At 40.8% G+C, this 19,670-nt stretch overlaps 1 protein-coding gene across 6 annotated transcripts in view; it reads left to right on the forward strand.

Moving 5' to 3' along the window:
- The window catches only part of CACNB2 (calcium voltage-gated channel auxiliary subunit beta 2), a 345,405-nt gene that overhangs the window by 317,493 nt on the left and 8,242 nt on the right, over positions 1-19,670 (forward strand). For all 6 annotated transcript variants that reach the window (XM_069729519.1, XM_069729517.1, XM_069729522.1 and 3 more), the window contains 3 exons: positions 7,816-7,896; positions 9,445-9,503; positions 14,163-14,272. In XM_069729519.1, the coding sequence (XP_069585620.1) occupies positions 7,816-7,896; positions 9,445-9,503; positions 14,163-14,272 (250 nt within the window). The remainder of the gene's footprint in view (positions 1-7,815; positions 7,897-9,444; positions 9,504-14,162; positions 14,273-19,670) is intronic.

Below are 19,670 nucleotides of genomic sequence, written 5' to 3' on the forward strand. Positions count from 1 at the left end.
CTTTATGTGCTTTATATACATTTTCTGCTGATGTCTCCTGTGTGTCTGTCTCATGTTCATTGTTGTATAATGTAACAATACTAAAAGTGTGAAAAATGTCGATGAAAATGTGAAAAATGACAACTTAACACTTTTCAATCATTCTAACACTGCATTTTCTGTATTAACGATCGGATTGTAATATCTTGTGGATGCTTTATTGAAGTAGAATACACGCAGTGTACTGTTATAAATGATTTCTACTGTATATGTCTATAAATAATGCACATAAAAAGTTGTCCGACTTTGTAAATACATCACATTACTGGTCTAGCGCTACTCTGTATTACACTCCGGAGCTGGATTCAAAATTCTGCAGGTTACTATCACAGAAATAGTCAAAAACGATTGCCCAACAGTAGATGTTGCAGGAAAGCAATGTCAGTCTTGCTGGATTTTAAAATGCCTGATCCCTTCTTTCTCACAGAAATAAGTCTCCACTAGAGTGTCTGAGCGTGGTTTACACCCCTCTCCCCCATATATTATCCATTAAAGTCATATAGAGGTGTTATCACGACTGATAACACCTCTATACACAGCTGTTAACACAGGATTCACTAATCACAATAGGTGATGTCACAGCTCACCTCCTCCTCCTGTACAATGACTGATAGCACCTCTATATACAGTAGATAACACAGGATCCACCATTCACAATAGGTGATGTCACAGCTCACCTCCTCCTGTACAATGACTGATAACACCTCTATATACAGTAGATAATACAGGATCTACCATTCACAATAGGTGATGTCACAGCTCACCTCCTCCTGTACAATGACTGATAACACCTCTATATACAGTAGAGAACACAGGATCTACCATTCACAATAGGTGATGTCACAGCTCACCTCCTCCTCCTGTACAATGACTGATGATAACACCTCTATATACAGTAGATAACACAGGATCCACCATTCACAATAGGTGATGTCACAGCTCACCTCCTCCTCCTGTACAATGACTGATAACACCTCTATACACAGTAGATAACACAGGATCCACCATTCACAATAGGTGATATCACAGCTCACCTCCTCCTGTACAATGACTGATAACACCTCTATATACAGTAGATAACACAGGATCCACCATTCACAATAGGTGATGTCACAGCTCACCTCCTCCTACTGTACAATGACTGATAACACCTCTATGTACAGTAGATAACACAGGATCCACCATTCACAATAGGTGATGTCACAGCTCACCTCCTCCTCCTGTACAATGACTGATAACACCTCTATGTACAGTAGATAACACAAGATCCACCATTCACAATAGGTGATGTCACAGCTCACCTCCTCCTCCTGTACAATGACTGATAGCATCTCTATATACAGTAGATAACACAGGATCCACCATTCACAATAGGTGATGTCACAGCTCACCTCCTCCTGTACAATGACTGATAACACCTCTATACACAGTAGAGAACACAGGATCCACCATTCACAATAGGTGATGTCACAGCTCACCTCCTCCTGTACAATGACTGATAACACCTCTATATACAGTAGATAATACAGGATCTACCATTCATAATAGGTGATGTCACAGCTCACCTCCTCCTGTACAATGACTGATAACACCTCTATATACAGTAGAGAACACAGGATCCGCCATTCACAATAGGTGATGTCACAGCTCACCTCCTCCTCCTGTACAATGACTGATAACACCTCTATATACAGTAGATAACACAGGATCTACCATTCACAATAGGTGATGTCACAGCTCACCTCCTCCTCCTGTACAATGACTGATGATAACACCTCTATATTCAGTAGATAACACAGGATCTACCATTCACAATAGGTGATGTCACAGCTCACCTCCTCCTGTACAATGACTGATAACACCTCTATATACAGTAGAGAACACAGGATCCGCCATTCACAATAGGTGATGTCACAGCTCACCTCCTCCTCCTGTACAATGACTAACACCTCTATATACAGTAGATAACACAGGATCTACCATTCACAATAGGTGATGTCACAGCTCACCTCCTCCTCCTGCACAATGACTGATAACACCTCTATATACAGTAGATAACACAGGATCCAACATTCACAATAGGTGATGTCACAGCTCACCTCCTCCTGTACAATGACTGATAACACCTCTATATACAGTAGATAATACAGGATCTACCATTCACAATAGGTGATGTCACAGTTCACCTCCTCCTGTACAATGACTGATAACACCTCTATATACAGTAGAGAGCACAGGATCCACCATTCACAATAGGTGATGTCACAGCTCACCTCCTCCTCCTGTACAATGACTGATAACACCTCTATATACAGTAGATAACACAGGATCCACCATTCACAATAGGTGATGTCACAGCTCACCTCCTCCTGTACAATGACTGATAACACCTCTATATACAGTAGATAATACAGGATCTACCATTCACAAAAGGTGATGTCACAGCTCACCTCCTCCTGTACAATGACTGATAACACCTCTATATACAGTAGAGAACTCAGGATCCACCATTCACAATAGGTGATGTCACAGCTCACCTCCTCCTCCAGTACAATGACTGATAACACCTCTATATACAGTAGATAACACAGGATCCACCATTCACAATAGGTGATATCACAGCTCACCTCCTCCTCCTGTACAATGACTGATAACACCTCTATATACAGTAGATAACACAGGATCTACCATTCACAATAGGTGATGTCACAGCTCACCTCCTCCTCCTGTACAATGACTGATGATAACACCTCTATATACAGTAGATAACACAGGATCCACCATTCACAATAGGTGATGTCACAGCTCACCTCCTCCTGTACAATGACTGATAACACCTCTATATACAGTAGAGAACACAGGATCCGCCATTCACAATAGGCGATGTCACAGCTCACCTCCTCCCCCTGTACAATGACTGATAACACCTCTATATACAGTAGATAACACAGGATCCACCATTCACAATAGGCGATGTCACAGCTCACCTCCTCCCCCTCCGTTCACAATCACCCTTGCACACGCTCATTAGATGCTTCAATACAAAAGATAGGGTCAGAGTCTGTTCCTTGTAGCAAATGCATACATAATGTTTCCTGAACTAACAGAAAGTTAGAGTCTAAAAAAGGCCCAGAATAAAAATGTCTTTTTATATTAATACAGATTGTTATATGGAAAAAAAATTGGAATAATAATAATAAATGTAACATAAGAACCTGAATTAAACAATAGGTCCTTTTAATTCCCTTTACATCAACCTCTTTTCTAAAATCTAAATCAACAGTTTATAATTACTGTAGATATTAATTCATTCATTAATCAAAGTGTTTGTACCAAAGTATTAACTGATCCCTTATCGATATAATAAGCGATAATTCATTCATCGCTGGTCGTCCGACCATTGGGTTTCTCACAGATCCCGAAAACAAAGGCTCTGAAGAACCTCAACTGAATGGAGTGGAAATCCACAGGGCACCACTCCACGTCAGTCATTCTCTATTGGACTGGTAGAGATAGTAGCTAGAGATAGATGAACGAGTGTGCTCAGATAAGGTGTTTTCTGAGCATGCTCGGATGCTAAGCGATTGTCTTCGGCATGCGCAAAAAATTTCTTTAAGTCCTGCATGTCTTGTGGCTGTTTGACAGCTGCAACACTTGCAGGGATTGACTGTTTATTAAATAATCCTTGCATGTGTTGCGACTGTCTAACAGCCGCAAAACATGCAGCCGCAGAGATTCGAACATATTTTTCGAGCACGCCAAAGATACTCAGTTAGCACATGAGCATGCGCCATTAACACCTTATCCCAGCACGTTCGCTCATCGCTAATTGCTAAGTACTATATTTGCCATTTCCAGAAGTCCAATAGAGAATGAATGGAGATATGCTTAATCGATTCACCATTTAATTCACAGGTGACTCCATAAAGCGCCATTCTCAGGATTAGCAGGGTTACCAGTGGTCGGACCATCATTTGGTCCATAAGTTATTCATTTAGGACAAAGCCTGAAATTAATTTATTTATAACGCGTTCTTAAAGGGGTTGTTCAGACTCTTTAAAGAAAGGCAGGGTTTGAAACGGATTTTAGTCTGGACATTTCCCACATCTCTTTCTGCACCATGTGCATGACTCCAATTAGATGAATGGGACAGATGCATGCAGACATTTCTGCAACAAAATCTTACACTCTTAGGCCGGAGTCACACCTAACGTATAAAAATACGGTCCGTTTTTTTTAAGGCAGAGATATGCAGAAAAGTTCATGAACAGCGATCCGTATGTCATCCGTATTTTCTCCAAAAAATATCCGTGTGACATCCAAGATTTTCCCGCTGGAAAATATATATGTAGAGTATAGACCAAACGTTTGGACACACCTTCTTATTTAAAGATTTTTCTGTATTTTCATGACTATGAAAATTGTACATTCACACTGAAGGCATCAAAACTATGAATTAACACATGTGGAATTATATACTTAACAAAAAAGTGTGAAACAACTGAAAATATGTCTTATATTCTAGGTTCTTCAAAGTAGCCACCTTTTGCTTTGATGACTGCTTTGCACACTCTTGGCATTCTCTTGATGAGCTTCAAGAGGTAGTCACCGGAAATGGTCTTCCAACAATCTTGAAGGAGTTCCCAGAGATGCTTAGCACTTGTTGGCCCTTTTGCCTTCACTCTGCGGTCCAGCTCACCCCAAACCATCTTGATTGGGTTCAGGCCTGGTGACTGTGGAGGCCAGGTCATCTGGCGTAGCACCCCATCACTCTCCTTCTTGGTCACATAGCCCTTACACAGCCTGGAGGTGTGTTTGAGGTCATTGTCCTGTTGAAAAATAAATGATGGTCCAACTAAACGCAAACCGGATGGAATAGCATGCCGCTGCAAGATGCTGTGGTAGACATGCTGGTTCAGTATGCCTTCAATTTTGAATAAATCCCCAACAGTGTCACCAGCAAAGCACCCCCACACCATCACACCTCCTCCTCCATGCTTCACGGTGGGAACCAGGCATGTAGAGTCCATCCGTTCACCTTTTCTGCGTCGCACAAAGACACGGTGGTTGGAACCAAAGATCTCAAATTTGGACTCATCAGACCAAAGCACAGATTTCCACTGGTCTAATGTCCATTCCTTGTGTTCTTTAGCCCAAACAAGTCTCTTCTGCTTGTTGCCTGTCCTTAGCAGTGGTTTCCTAGCAGCTATTTTACCATGAAGGCCTGCTGCACAAAGTCTCCTCTTAACAGTTGTTGTAGAGATGTGTCTGCTGCTAGAACTCTGTGTGGCATTGACCTGGTCTCTAATCTGAGCTGCTGTTAACCTGCGATTTCTGAGGTTGGTGACTCGGATAAACTTATCCTCAGAAGCAGAGATGACTCTTGGTCTTCCTTTCCTGGGGCGGTCATCATGTGAGCCAGTGTAGCGCTTGATAGTTTTTGCCACTGCACTTGACTGACCTTCATTTCTTAAAGTAATGATGGCCACTCATTTTTCTTTAATTAGCTGCTTTTTTCTTGCCATAATACAAATTCTAACAGTCTATTCAGGAGGACTATCAGCTGTGTATCCACCAGACATCTGCACAACACAACTGATGGTCCCAACACCATTTATAAGGCAAAAAATCCCACTTATTAAACTGACAGGGCACGCCTGTGAAATGAAAACCATTCCCGGTGACTACCTCTTGAAACTCATCAAGAGAATGCCAAGAGTATGCAAAGCAGTCATCAAAGCAAAAGGTGGCTACTTTGAAGAACCTAAAATATAAGACATAATTTCAGTTGTTTCACACTTTTTTGTTAAGTATTTAATTCCACATGTGTTAATTCATAGTTTTGATGCCTTCAGTGTGAATGTACAATTTTCATAGTCATGAAAATACAGAAAAATCTTTAAATGAGAAGATGTGTCCAAACTTTTGGTCTGTACTGTATATATATCTGTCAGTGAGTCACCTCTATATATATATTTATATTTCATACAGCGCTAGATAGCAGAAAAGCCGGTAATTCAATTGTTGGATTTTGTTAAATCACTACCGAACCCGACAGGATATGAGACATGTGACCTTGCTATTGTAAGGTGACATTAAGCCTGGTTAATAATGGCGAGGTGTCAATAAGACACCTATCCATTATTAATCCAATAGTCTGAAAGGGTTAAATAAACACATACACATTAAGAAGAAGAAAGAGGGCTTTGCTTTGGATTGAGAGTATAATAAAGATATTAAAACCCTGCGTGTTTCTTTCTTTCATTAAAATACTTTATTCTTAATGTGTGTTTTTATTTAACCCTTTCAGACTATTGGATTAATAATGGATAGGTGTCTTATTGACACCTCTCCATTATTAACCAGTTAAACCAGGCTTAATGTCACCTTACGATAGCAAGGTGACATTAACCCCTTATTACCCCATATGCCAATGCCACAGGGCAGTGGGAAGAAAGAGGCTAAGTGCCAGAATAGGTGCAGCTTACAGATGTGCCTTTTCTGGGGTGACTGGGGGTAGATGTTTTTAGCCGGGGGGGGGGGAGGGGGGGCAATAACCCTGGTCCCTCTCTAGGCTATTAATATCTGCCCTCAATCACTGGCTTTCCCTCTATGGTGGAGAAAATTGCACAGAAACCCCTGCCAGTTTTGTCCATGTATTAACCCTTTATTATAACACCAACAGCTCCCAAATTTTACACACACACTCTACTAACATTATTAGGGAAGGACATATAAAAATGTAACAGATATGAAATGGTTTACTGTGTGTAAACCATGTCTCATATCCTGTCGGGTTCGGTAGTGAGTTAGCAAAAGCCGGTAATTGAATTACCGGCCTTTCTGATATCTAGCGCTGTATGAAATATAAATATATATATAGGTGTCTCACTGACACACACACACATATATATATATATATATATATATATATATATATATATATATATATATATATATATATATATATATCCCTATACTATGTGCAGACATTTATTTTAGCTATTCTATTCTGTCGGTGTGATTTTACTGTACACCGCACTGAATTGCCGGCTTTTCTATAGAACACCGCTGCGTATTTCTCGCAAGTCACACTGTTGGTCCGTGTGTAATCCGTATTTTTCTCGCCCCCATAGACTTTCATTGGTGGATTTTTTGCGCAATACGCTGACAAACTCAGCATGCTGCGATTTTCTACGCACGTAAAATACGGCCGAAAAATATACGGCAGATAGGAGCTGCCCCATAGAGAATCATTGGTCCGAGTGTAATGCGTTGTTTTTGCGCCTCTCACTCGTCCATATTTCTCTCTAGTGTGACGCCGGCCAAAGACTACATTCCCGACGAGTTTTTTTGATGAGTTTTGGATATTGCACCATTTCTGCGTCCGTTGAGAATAATCGGTTACTTGCATTTTTTTTTTTTATCATAATCAGCATCAAAATCTCATCGTGAGAACTTAACCCTACGGTCAGAAATGAAGAAACCAAATTGGATTTTCTACCTTTTTATTTCAAACCTTCAGGATTATCAGACGATGGTAGAAAATTATATACATGTAGGTGGAACTAAGATAAATCAACATAAAATAAGATAAAACATAACATAAACATCAGAGGAGTCTGGTAATTGGTTATATCATCTCATTCTTTTGTATTTTGCATATCTGGATGGTTGGAAACATTTGAACAGATTAGACGCCAGATTACTGGAATTAATATTCTCCTTTTATTTTAAACTTGTGTTCTTGTTGCCCTTGTTTCCGTTTTTGCACAGACAGAGCACATTCCTCCTTATGATGTAGTGCCTTCTATGAGACCCGTAGTCCTGGTGGGGCCTTCTTTAAAAGGATACGAGGTAAGAAAGGAAAAATAGAGCATGATGTGAGATAATACTTTTTATAAAGTTTGCCCAGTCTCATGCCTGCCGGGAATAGTATCATTGCTCTGCCAGGAGTAGTCAGGACTGCCATCAGAAAAGTATCGAACCCACATAATCTGATTGGCAGGTCATTGTGGGACCTTTCACCATTATCGGTAAATAAAGTAAAAAATTGCATTTTTATTGGTTAAATTGAGCCATATGTATATATAGTAGAGTGATGGCCGAAAGTATTGGTACCCCTGAAACTCTTCCGGAAAATGGAGTATTTCTCCCAGAAAATTATCACAATTACACGTTTGTTTCCTTTGTGTGTATTGGAACAACAGAAAAAAAAACAACAGAGAAAAAAAGGCAAATTGGACATAATTTCACACAAAACCCCCAAAATGGGTCGGACAAAATTGTTGGATCTCTCAACTTAACAGTTGGTTGCACATCCTTTGGAATAAATAACTGCAATCAATCGCTTCTTATAACCATCAACAAGCTTCTTGCACCCCTCAACTGGAATTGTGGACCATTCTTCTTTTGCAAACTGCTCCAGGTCTCTCATATTTGAAGGCGCCTTCTCCCAACAGCAATTTTAGGCTCTTTCCACTTTTGATCAATGGGATTTAGATCTCATTGCTGCCACTTCAGAACTCTCCAGCGCTTTGTTTCCATCCATTTTTGGGTGCTCGTTAAAGTATGTTTAGGGTCATTGTCCTGATGGAAGACTCATGACCTAGGATGCCAACCCAGCTTTCTGACGCGGGGCACTACATTGCGATCCTGAGGCATCAAAACAACCCCAAAACCTCTTTGAACCTCCACCATATTTGACTGTAGGTACTGTGTTCTCTTCTCTGTATGCCTCATTCTGTTTTCAGTAAACAGTAGAATGATGTGCTTTACCAAAAAGCTCTATCTTGTTGTCATCTGTTCTAACAACACTTTTTTGGCTTACTCATGTACATTTTGACAAACTGCAGTTAAGCTTTTTTTGTCTCCTGCCAGCGTTTCATTTCAATCATATATTGACGGATAGTTCTCGCTGACACTGATGCACCCTGAGCCTGCAGGACAGCTTGGATTTTTTTGGAACTTGATTGGGGCTGCTTATCCACCCTCTGGACTATCCTACTTGCAACCTTTCATCAGTTTTTTTTGCCGTCCAGATCCAGGGACATTAACTACAGTGCCATGGGTTGTAAACTTCTTGATTATTTTGCGCACCACGGTCAAAGTAAGATAAAGGTCTCTTTTTGGTGTTGTTCTACACACAAAGGAAATAAACATGTGTATAACAAAACGTGTAATTGCAATAATTTTCCGGAAGAAGAACTTCATTTTCTGGAACAATTTCAAGGGGGCCATCACTTTCAGCCATGACTGTATGTACCAACAGTGAATAAACAAGACGCAGAAATGTATACCAGTGATTGGGCCCATTTATTTTATAATGGTTGGCCTCTATTCTAGCTGTACTACCCTGACTGTGTCCCTGGGTGTACTAACATATATATATTTTTTAACTTCTAGGTGACAGATATGATGCAGAAAGCATTATTTGACTTTCTAAAACACAGATTTGAAGGAAGGTAAGTTGTAGAATGCCGGGTGGGAGAGGAGTCGAACATACCGGCACAAGCCTTTTAGACTCGTTTATTATCTTTTACTTTGCCTATTAGATTTTACTTGTTTTGTACTTTTTTTTTTGTTATTTTTTAAAATTAAGGCCTAGTTTAAAGATTGCAACTGGGAAACGTCACAAAAGAAGACCTTACTTCCTACAACTATGTGGAAATAATAAACAGAAATGTGAGATAGGCAAATTCTGGTAGTTAGGGGGAAAAAAAACGATATGCCAAAAAATATGCATTGTGATTAAACTAGTTACCGGTATATTTGATATTCTTTCTTCAAACAGCGCCACTATTTTCTTTGGCCGCGTCTGGTACTGCAGCTTAGATCTATTCAAGTGAATAAGGTCGAGCTGCAGTACCAGACAGAGACTATAAACAATGGTGGCGCTGTTCCTGGATAAAAGACATATGTTACTATGTTAATGCTTTATATATATATATATATATATATATATATATATATATATATATATATATATAGATATATATATATATATATATACTCAGTGGAAAATATGCAAAATTAATGATGCATAAACCTTATATGTCATCCCTTCCAACCGCAAATAAGAGGTCTATTTCATGTATCGCTTCACTTAAGAGTTTCATAAGTTCATTATGAGATCTGGGTTCATATGTCCACACAGAAAAATATAGGTTGGTCACAATAACTGTTATGATTTTTTTCCGCTGGATAATTACATTCCCCTAGGATTTGGAATAGCAGCCATGCTTTCAGCCTCTGCTGTAGGGATCTGGACAATATCAAGTAGAAAATACTTGTTGGGCAGCCAGAAAGGAAAGCCTTCATCCGTAAAATATATATTCAACTTTAAAAGGGTTATCTGGATACCTAATTTAAAAAAAAAAAAAAAAAAAAGAAAAGAAAAGAAAAAAAAAAATCACTCGGAATTATGTAAAATACTAAAAGAAATAATTCTCTTCTTTCACTTGCTGCAGCAGTGACCAAAAGATCACAGCCACAGCTAGTGATTGGCAGCAGTGGTCACATACTCATGTAGACAAAGCAGGAAGCACAGAGGCTGGCTTTGTAGTTCTTGTCCCACCATTGGACTATTGTTTCACTGCAGTGGTCACATGTCCATCTAGAGACAAAGCAGGAAGCACAGAGGCTGGCTTTGTAGTTCTTGTCCCACCATTGGACTATTGTTTCACTGCAGTGGTCACATGTCCATCTAGAGACAAAGCAGGAAGCACAGAGACTGGCTTTGTAGTTCTTGTCCCACCATTGGACTATTGTTTCACTGCAGTGGTCACATGTCCATCTAGAGACAAAGCAGGAAGCACAGAGACTGGATTTGTAGTTCTTGTCCCGCCTCAGTGGACATGTGACTGCTGCAGCCAACATTCTTGGCCTATTGTTCGACTGCAGTGGTCACATATCCATCAAGAGACAAAGCAGGAAACACAGAGACTGGCTCAGTAGTTCTTGAGGACTTGCTTTTTATGGTTGATATACTGACATGAAGACTATTGCAATCAATGGGGTAACAGAGGGAGTCCCCTGGTTCTGTCAAACTACTTAGTTGCTATTGACTGTATCAGCTGATGGGTTAAAGAGTAACTGTAATTTTTTTACTAATTACCCTCCAGGCATTGCAAAATTATGAATTTTCTAATATACTTCATCCCCCATTTCTCCCAAACACTACACTGCAGTACTGTCAGTGTCCAGTTTATGCTTTTTTATAAGCTGCTTTCAACTGCTACTCGGCAACATCTGTACATTATATTCATACAGTCTGTGTATGGGACTTTTCCTGTTTGAAGGTTTGTGCTCCCCATCCCCATTCTTGGATAGGAAAAGTCCTGTACACAGAATGTTTGAATGCATTGTACAGATGTTGGATGAGCAGCAGTTAAAAGGAACTTCTAAAGGAGCACAACCAGAGCGTATTTGGAAGAGAAAGAAGGAAAATAAAGTAATAACGTATATTACAAAAATGAATAACTTTCCAATGACTAAAGGATGATTAAATAAAAAAATGTGCTTCTTCAAAACGTACAACCAAGGGCAGAATGGCCTCAAAGGTTCGTCCCTGATTAGAAAAACATAGCAGCTTTAGCGAGACTGACTGGACTAGTGATAAAGTGGAAACAGTAATGAGAATGTAAGAAAAAAAATCTACTATGCATATGTGTAAAGCATGGGTGACTGTGCGAAAGTACTGCCTGCACCCATGAGGACACACGAGATCAGGAGGGCAGCACGATGGCATAGGGAGAAACAAGAAGTGCACAGCGATAAAACAAGGGCCGCTCCGAGTTGTGTTTTAATAAAATATTATTATCGAAATCACTTCCATTATCAGCGGGGGAGATCTGAAAATAGGTGGCGGCAGTCCGTGTATTCCACAGTTGTCAGCAGTCTGCAGCAGGTATACGACCATCTACAGCTCCTGTCTCATCTGTGAAGGGAAACCGTGGTGGATATATAAGCACCCCTCTCCATTTTTGGATTTTTCCTGCTGATCTGAAGAACAATTCTGCTAATTACAATATATTGAGATATTGTGATTTATGCAATTTTCCAAATATTTCTTCTAACTTCAAAAATAGGATGTCATTATAGATCTTGCTTCGGTTTGTCGGCATATTTAGACTTTTTTCATCTTAGAGGAATTGTCCCAAAAATAACATAGATCACCTAACCAGGATGGGTAATATACTGGCTAGGAGATAATATATATTTTTAGTATATATATATATATATATATATATATATATATATATATATATATATATATATATATACTATCCAAAGTTTAGGGTCACTTAGAAATGTCCTTATTTTTTAAAGAAAAGCACAGTTTTTTCCAATGAAGCTAACATTAAATGATTCAGAAATACGCTCTACACATTGTTAATGTGGTGGTAAATGACTATTCTAACTGCAAACGTCTGGTTTGTAATGCAATATCTTCATACGTGTATAGAGACCCATTTCCAACAACTCCAGTGTTCTTATGGTACTTTGTGTTTGCTAGCTGTGTAAGAAGGCTAATGGATGGTTAGAATACCCTTGAAAACCCTTGTGCAAGTATGTTAGCACAGCTGAAAACAGTTTGGCTGATTACAGAACCTATAAACCCAACCTTCCTTTGAGCTAGTTGAGAATCTGGAGCATTACATGTGTTGGTTCCATTAAACTCTCAAAATGGGCAGAAAAAAAAGATCTTTCATGTGAAACTCGACAGTCTATTCTTGTTCTTAGAAATGAAGGCTATTCCATGCGAGAAATTGCCAAGGAACTGAATATTTCCTACAACGGTGTGTACTACTCCCTTCAGAGGAGAGCACAAACAGGCTCTAAAGAGAGTAGAAAGAGAAGTGGGAGGCCGCGCTGCACAACTGAGCAACAAGACAAGTACAAGTCTGTAGTTTGAGAAATCTATGCCTCACAGGTCCTCAACTGGCAGCTTCATTATATAGTACACGCAAAACGCCAGTGTCAACCTCTACAGTGAAGAGGCGACTGCGGGATGCTGGCCTTCAGGGCAGAGTGGCAAAGAAAAGGCCATATCTGAGACTGGCTAATAAAAGGAAAAAATTAATATGGGCAAAAGAACACAGACATTGGACAGAGGAAGATTGGAAAAAAAGTGTTATGGACAGACGAATCCAAGATTGAGGTGTTTGGATCACACAGAAGAACATTTGTGAGACGCAGAACAACTGAAAAGACGCTGGAAGAGTGTGACGCCATCTGTCAAGGTAAAAGGGATTTTGAATAAGGATGGCTATCACTCCATTTTGCAACGCCATGCCATACCCGGTGGACAGCGCTTGATTGGAGCCAATTTCATCCTATAACAGGACAATGACCCAAAGCACACCTCCAAATTATACAAGAACTATTTAGGGAAGAAGCCGGCAGCTGGTATCTATCTGTAATGGAGTGGCCAGCGCAGTCACCAGATCTCAGCCCCATTGAGCCGTTGTGGGAGCAGCTTGACCGTATGGTGCAAAAAAGTGCCCATCAGCCAAACCAACTTGTTTAGGGGTTCTGGAAGCATTGGGGTGACATTTCTCCAGATTACCTCAGCAAATTAACTGCTAGAATGCCAAAGGTCTGCAATACTGTAATTGCTGCAAAGGAAGCATTCTGTGACGAAAGCAAAGTTTGATGGAGAAAATTATTATTTCACATAAAAATCTTTTTTTCGAACCTTGTCAATGTCTGCACTAGATTTTCAATTAATTTGGCAACTCATTTGATTAATAAAAGTATGACTTATAATGGAAAACACAATTGTCTGGGTAACCCTAAACTTTGGAACCGTAGGGTATATAATATATATTGTATTACTGTATGCTGATTGACTTTATAACATATCTTTACACTGCCTGGGTCTCCTTCATTCTTCATAGAATACTTTGTTACTCGTACCATTAAAATCCACACTTCCATCTACCTGTCGCCACCACTAGGGGGAGCTTAGGAGCTTTCTGCATACATTATACAATAGGCGCCTATGCTCCCCCTTGTGGTGGTTGCAGGCATTTTAAATTTTGTATTGTGTATTTTTTTTTGTGTAACCCATAATAATCATACTGTAGTCACTGATTTGTGTTACCTTATTTTTTTTCCAGAATATCCATTACTCGGGTCACTGCTGACATCTCACTTGCCAAACGTTCAGTGTTAAATAATCCAAGTAAACATGCAATTATAGAAAGGTCCAATACACGGTCAAGTTTAGGTAAGTTCTGTTCAGTTTCTTCTCGTTTATTTTTTTTTTTTTTTCAATCATACTTTATTATTGTATTATTTTTCACAAGGTAGTCTGCTTTATTTCTATAGGTATTGCAAGGGTGAAACCAAGTAGCCCTTAAAGGGAATCTGTCACTAGGTTTTTGCTATGTAATCTGAGTGCAGCACGAGTTGGAGGCAGAGACCCTGATTCCAGTAATGTGTCACTTATTGGGCTGTTTGCTGCTGTTTTGATTAAAATCACTGTTTTCTCTGCTGCAGATCTATCATCTCTCTGAATGTCGAGCCCTGTATAATCCGCCCCTACCACTGATTGGCTAGTTTCCGTGAACATTATGCAAAGGCCGAAAGTTGCCAATCAGTGGTGGGGGCGTGGTTATACAGAGCTCATGAATATGGAGGACTACATGGAGGTTTACTAGTCCTCTAGTGATAATCGCCTAGTGATTTTATCAAAACTACAGTAAACAGACCAGTAAGTGACACATCACTGGAATCAGGGTCTCTGTCTCTACATTATATTGTTCTTACATAAAGTGGAAAAAAATCTGGTGACAGATTCCTTTTAACACGCCTTTCTAAGACAGATTTTGTGCAAGCCGCTACGCTTAACAGATCCCAGAGGTGCCCTGGCCTTAACCCTTTAACTTCTATCTAGGAATCCATACTTACAACTGGGTCCCCTGACTTGCGTCCACGGAGTAGCTTCCTGCTGGTAGAGCTTTTCTTTAAAATTGGTGACTTGTTGTTACAGCCTCTTGTTGTCAGACACCTAAGACCTATCCTTCTTTTGAAGTTGTAATTGTGCAAAAGCCGCTTTAAAGGGAACCTGTCACCCCGTTTTTTCAGATTGAGATAAAAATACTGTTAAATAGGGCCTGCGCTGTGCGTTACAATAGTGTATGTAGTGTACCCTGATTCCCCACCTATGCTGAGAAATACATTACCAAAGTCGCCGTTTTCGCCTGTCAATCAGGCTGGTCAGGTCAGGTGGGCGTGGTGACATCGCTGTTTCTTCCCCAGCTTTCCGTTGGTGGCGTAGTGGTGTGCGCATGTCCAAGTGCCGAATCCACTGCGCGCAGGTGAAGAAAAAGCGCGCGATCTGCGCTATTACCCTTGTCATCGGTGGGGGCGGCCATCTTCCTGGGGCTGCACATGCGCAGATGGAGTGCTCTGCTGCACGGGGCTTCAGGAAAATGGCCGCGGGATGCCGCGCGTGTCGCAGAAGAGATCGCAGCGGCCATTTTCCCAAAGCCGAGTTTGCATCTCGGCTTCAGGAAAATGGCCGCCGCGATCTCCATCTGCGCACGCGCGGCATCCCGCGGCCATTTTCCTGAAGCCCCGTGCAGCAGAGCACTCCATCTGCGCACGCGCGGCCCCAGGAAGATGGCCGCCCCCACCGATGACAAGGGTAATAGCGCAGATCGCGCGCTGCTTCTTCACGTGCGCGCAGTGGATTCGTCACTGCGACATGCGCACACCACTACGCCACCAATGGAAAGCTGGGGAAGAAAAGAGCGATGTCACCACACCCACCTGACCTGACCAGCCTGATTGACAGGCGAAAACGGCGACTTTGGTAATGTATTTCGCAGCATAGGTGGGGAATCAGGGTACACTACATACACTATTGTAACGCACAGCGCAGGCCCTATTTAACAGTATTTTTATCTCAATCTGAAAAAACGGGGTGACAGGTTCCCTTTAATTGAACGGAGAAGCCCTTTTAATGATACAATTCTGATTAGCTATGAGGATCCGTCTGCATATAAATGTATACAGCTTCCATGTAACTCATTGGGTGCTGTGTAAATCTGTATGCACTGAGCTCCCCCTAGTGGCAGCTGCTGGTAGTGAGAAATGTATAATTTTCCTGGTCACTTTAAGATGAGCATCGGGAGCAGCAAAGTGTTTCTTGGGTATTCTTTTCCATGTTTTGGTAACAGGACTCCTAACAGTGTGGGTAATGTGAGATGTTTGCAGTCATGTGTCTGTTTAGCTGCCCCCCTATTTTCATGTTGGCACCCCATTTCATACACACCAGTGATATCTCCCCCAATCTGCATGTGTTCCTCATTTTAGTTGATGTCATTGTTCTCTCCATTAATGCCCTCCCACCTCAGATGGTTTTGGTATGTACTTGATACAGTGTATTGTGCTTGCAGTGTATTGTTTTCTGTGTGTGGAGTGATGCCTATATAGACCCATTGTCCTCCCTCCGAACGCTACAGGCATGAGTATAATGTAGAGCACAATGCCGGCCGAATGGCCATTGTAGAAGACTGTCTACATTATAACTGTGGCACATTTCCTTTAAATAGGACTTGTCAGCAGGTCAAAAGTGACCAGTTTTTGCTCCTATTTTATTCCAGCCTCTCTCTTGATTATTCCGCCATTTTCTTTTTTCAAATCCGACATACAGTTCCAAAGATATAGAACGTTTTATTTTGTGCTAATTTTGATGCGCATTACTCAGGGGCGTGGCTAACAGTGTTGTTATGGAGACTAGCTTAAAGACACGCCCCAGAGGATCCTGTGAGCCACTCTCCTGAAATAAAACGACCCATAACTTTGAAACCGTAAGGCAGAATTAAAAAAAAAAAGACAAGACTATTAAGAAGAGCAATGGGAATAAAATAGGAGTGAGAACTGGTAACTTTAGACCTGATGATAGGTCCTGTTTAGGTGTTATGTTGTGCGTGTGTCATGTGTTTACTATGAGAACCCTTACAAGTATAACAGATTGCTCAAGACTTCAGACCGTTGGTTTTAGCTCCCATTGAATTATTCTAGCTGTGCAACTACAACCCTCAGCATGTTTTTGTCTAAGAACAGTTGAAGTAAATCAAGCAAAAGTAATAAAAATACACATGGTAATATAATAAAAGAAACATCAGATCACTGAAAAGTTCAATACTATACTAAACAGATAAAAACAGTTTTCCCGGCTGAGGAGAAGATAAAAAAAAGGTCTCAATCTTCTGTATTGTGTCAGTCTGTGAAAATCGGACTGCACTCAGATGTCATCAGAGTGCAGTCCGATGTTTTGCACAGGCCCACTGACTTGCACGGCTGGGTGCGATCCGTATATCGGTGTTGTGAATTCTGCTCTTGGGCTCCCTCCGGTGGTTGTTGATAGTAATGCAGTTATTCCTGAGCAGCAGTCTTGGACAGGTGTTTCTGCTAATTGTAATTCGGACTGGGGTATTTAGCTGTGCAGGACTCATTAGTCCTTGCCAGTAGTCCATGTTCCTTTGGAAGTGTTGGTCCTCTGCCTGGCCTCTCCTGCTTGCTGCCAATTCAGCTAAGATAAGTGTTTTCTTCATTTTTTTTAGACACACTGCTGTGTTTATTTTCTGTGCTTATCTTGTTTCTATTTTGTTCCTGCTAGGCTGTGCCTGATGTTTTTCTCAGTCTAGTTGGACTCGCTGGAGTCGCAGATATACTCTCCACATCTTTAGTTAGGTGGTGGAGTTTTGTATTTTTCTGCTGTGGATATTTTGTAGTGTTTTATGCTGACCGCATAGTATCCTGTACTATCCTTTCCTATCTAGGTACAAGTGCCTCCTTTGCTTATCCCTGTTTTCTGTCTGCGTGTGTCTTTTCTTCTCCTACTCAGTCATTATTTGTGTGGGGGCTACCTATCCTTTGGGGGTCTACTCTGAGGCAAGAGAGTTTTCCTATTTCCATCTTTAGGGATATTTTGTCCTTAGGCTGTGTCGAGGTGTCTAGGTCTGGTTAGGCACACCCCACGGCTACTTCTAGTTGTGGTGATAGGATCAGGGGTTGCGGTCAGTAAAGTTACCACTGCTCCAGCGAAGGTCATTTCATGCTGCTCCAAGGCCACCTGATCATAACATATCGGACCAAACTCGTGCATGCTGTGATTTTTTTTTTCCTCAGACCGGCTCTGCCCGAGGAAACAATCGGACATGTGCACAGCCTCATAGACTAACATTGGTTCAAGTGCGATCTGATATTTTGTTGGATAGCACTCATACCAAAAATATGGTCATGTGCAGTTCATTTCACTGGGACTTAATGGTGGAAATGGAAATGGATTTTGATGTGATGTCTGCTCTGAAAACATTTTGACAAATGTATTAATTTTGCCTGTCTATCAAAACATTGAGTGGGAGTAATAAACGGCATTGGCACTTTTTGTGGATTTCATTACGGTATTATGTGGCACTATATGACAATATCATTTACAAACTGTACGGGGAAGGAATAGGTAGCATCAAAATGTTTTACATGTAGAGCCACAAACTTTACTACAGTCCTGTTTGACGGCAATGGGTTTGCGCACACATTTTTTTTCAGGTGGAACCCACCTGAAAAAGCACTACAAAAACATGAAAAAGAATAAACATATACACAGGAATTGCAAAACAACTTGCCTGTGCAGAGGTTTCATCTTTTGTCACTTCTTTTAACAGCATCAGGCTTCGAAAGCCATTAAGTGGCCAAAAGAAGCGACCGGACCATTATTACGGCAAGGTTCTGCATGGAAGCTGCCACTATTTCATATATAGCATGTAAAAAAAAAAAGATGCTGGCAGCAAAAGAAAGGGCCGTTGTTTGCCTAGAGTGTCTTTTGCTTAAAAAACGATACAGGCATGCCGGGTCTTAAAAAAACATTGTGTGCACATACCTTAAGGAAAAGTTTACTCAAGTTCTGAACTTTGTGGACTAGTCCTGTTTGAAAATTGTGTCCATATGCAGTCTGTGACAGAGAAGGGCAGCGCACCGACCAAAAATATGCAAGTGTGAACTTAGCCTTATAGCAATAACATGGTTGGTGTCATTGATGGCTTTTGCTCATCAGTTATGGGAAACCAGTTAGCATTTTTTTACTTATAGAAGTAATAATATCTGTCTGTATTGAAACTTGCCCCCCGATTCTGTATTGAAACTTGCCCCCGATAAATATGATCCCTTTTTGTAAAGATCTGATGTGCCAGTCATGAAAAATCTCCTGTAGAAGCCTGGAAGTGCACTAGGGACGTGTCAATTCATGTAGGCTGCTTCTTCACAGGGCAGTGACACGCCCCCTGTGCGCTAACGGTCTAATTTGCATATTACTTCAACACTAGATTTCTCATGACTGGAACATCAGATCTCTAGGAAAAAGGTATCTCTGTTATTGGGGGACAAGCCCTTATCCAGCTATACCACTATTTTCATATGTAAAAATGTGCTGAGAGGCTCCCTCTAAGGATATCGTTACGAATACCTTATAACTTTTTATAGGACGCTCTTAAAATTTCCTGTTTAAACTTCTACAGTGTCATTGTTGCATGTGTTTGAGGGCCTGTGGTGGTCGTGTTACAAATGACTTTATTATATACATGGAGTATAGATAATTGGGCCGGACTCCTCTTGTG

This window comes from Ranitomeya imitator, chromosome 6 (genome assembly GCF_032444005.1).
Source record: "Ranitomeya imitator isolate aRanImi1 chromosome 6, aRanImi1.pri, whole genome shotgun sequence".
Classification (NCBI taxonomy): domain Eukaryota; kingdom Metazoa; phylum Chordata; class Amphibia; order Anura; family Dendrobatidae; genus Ranitomeya; species Ranitomeya imitator.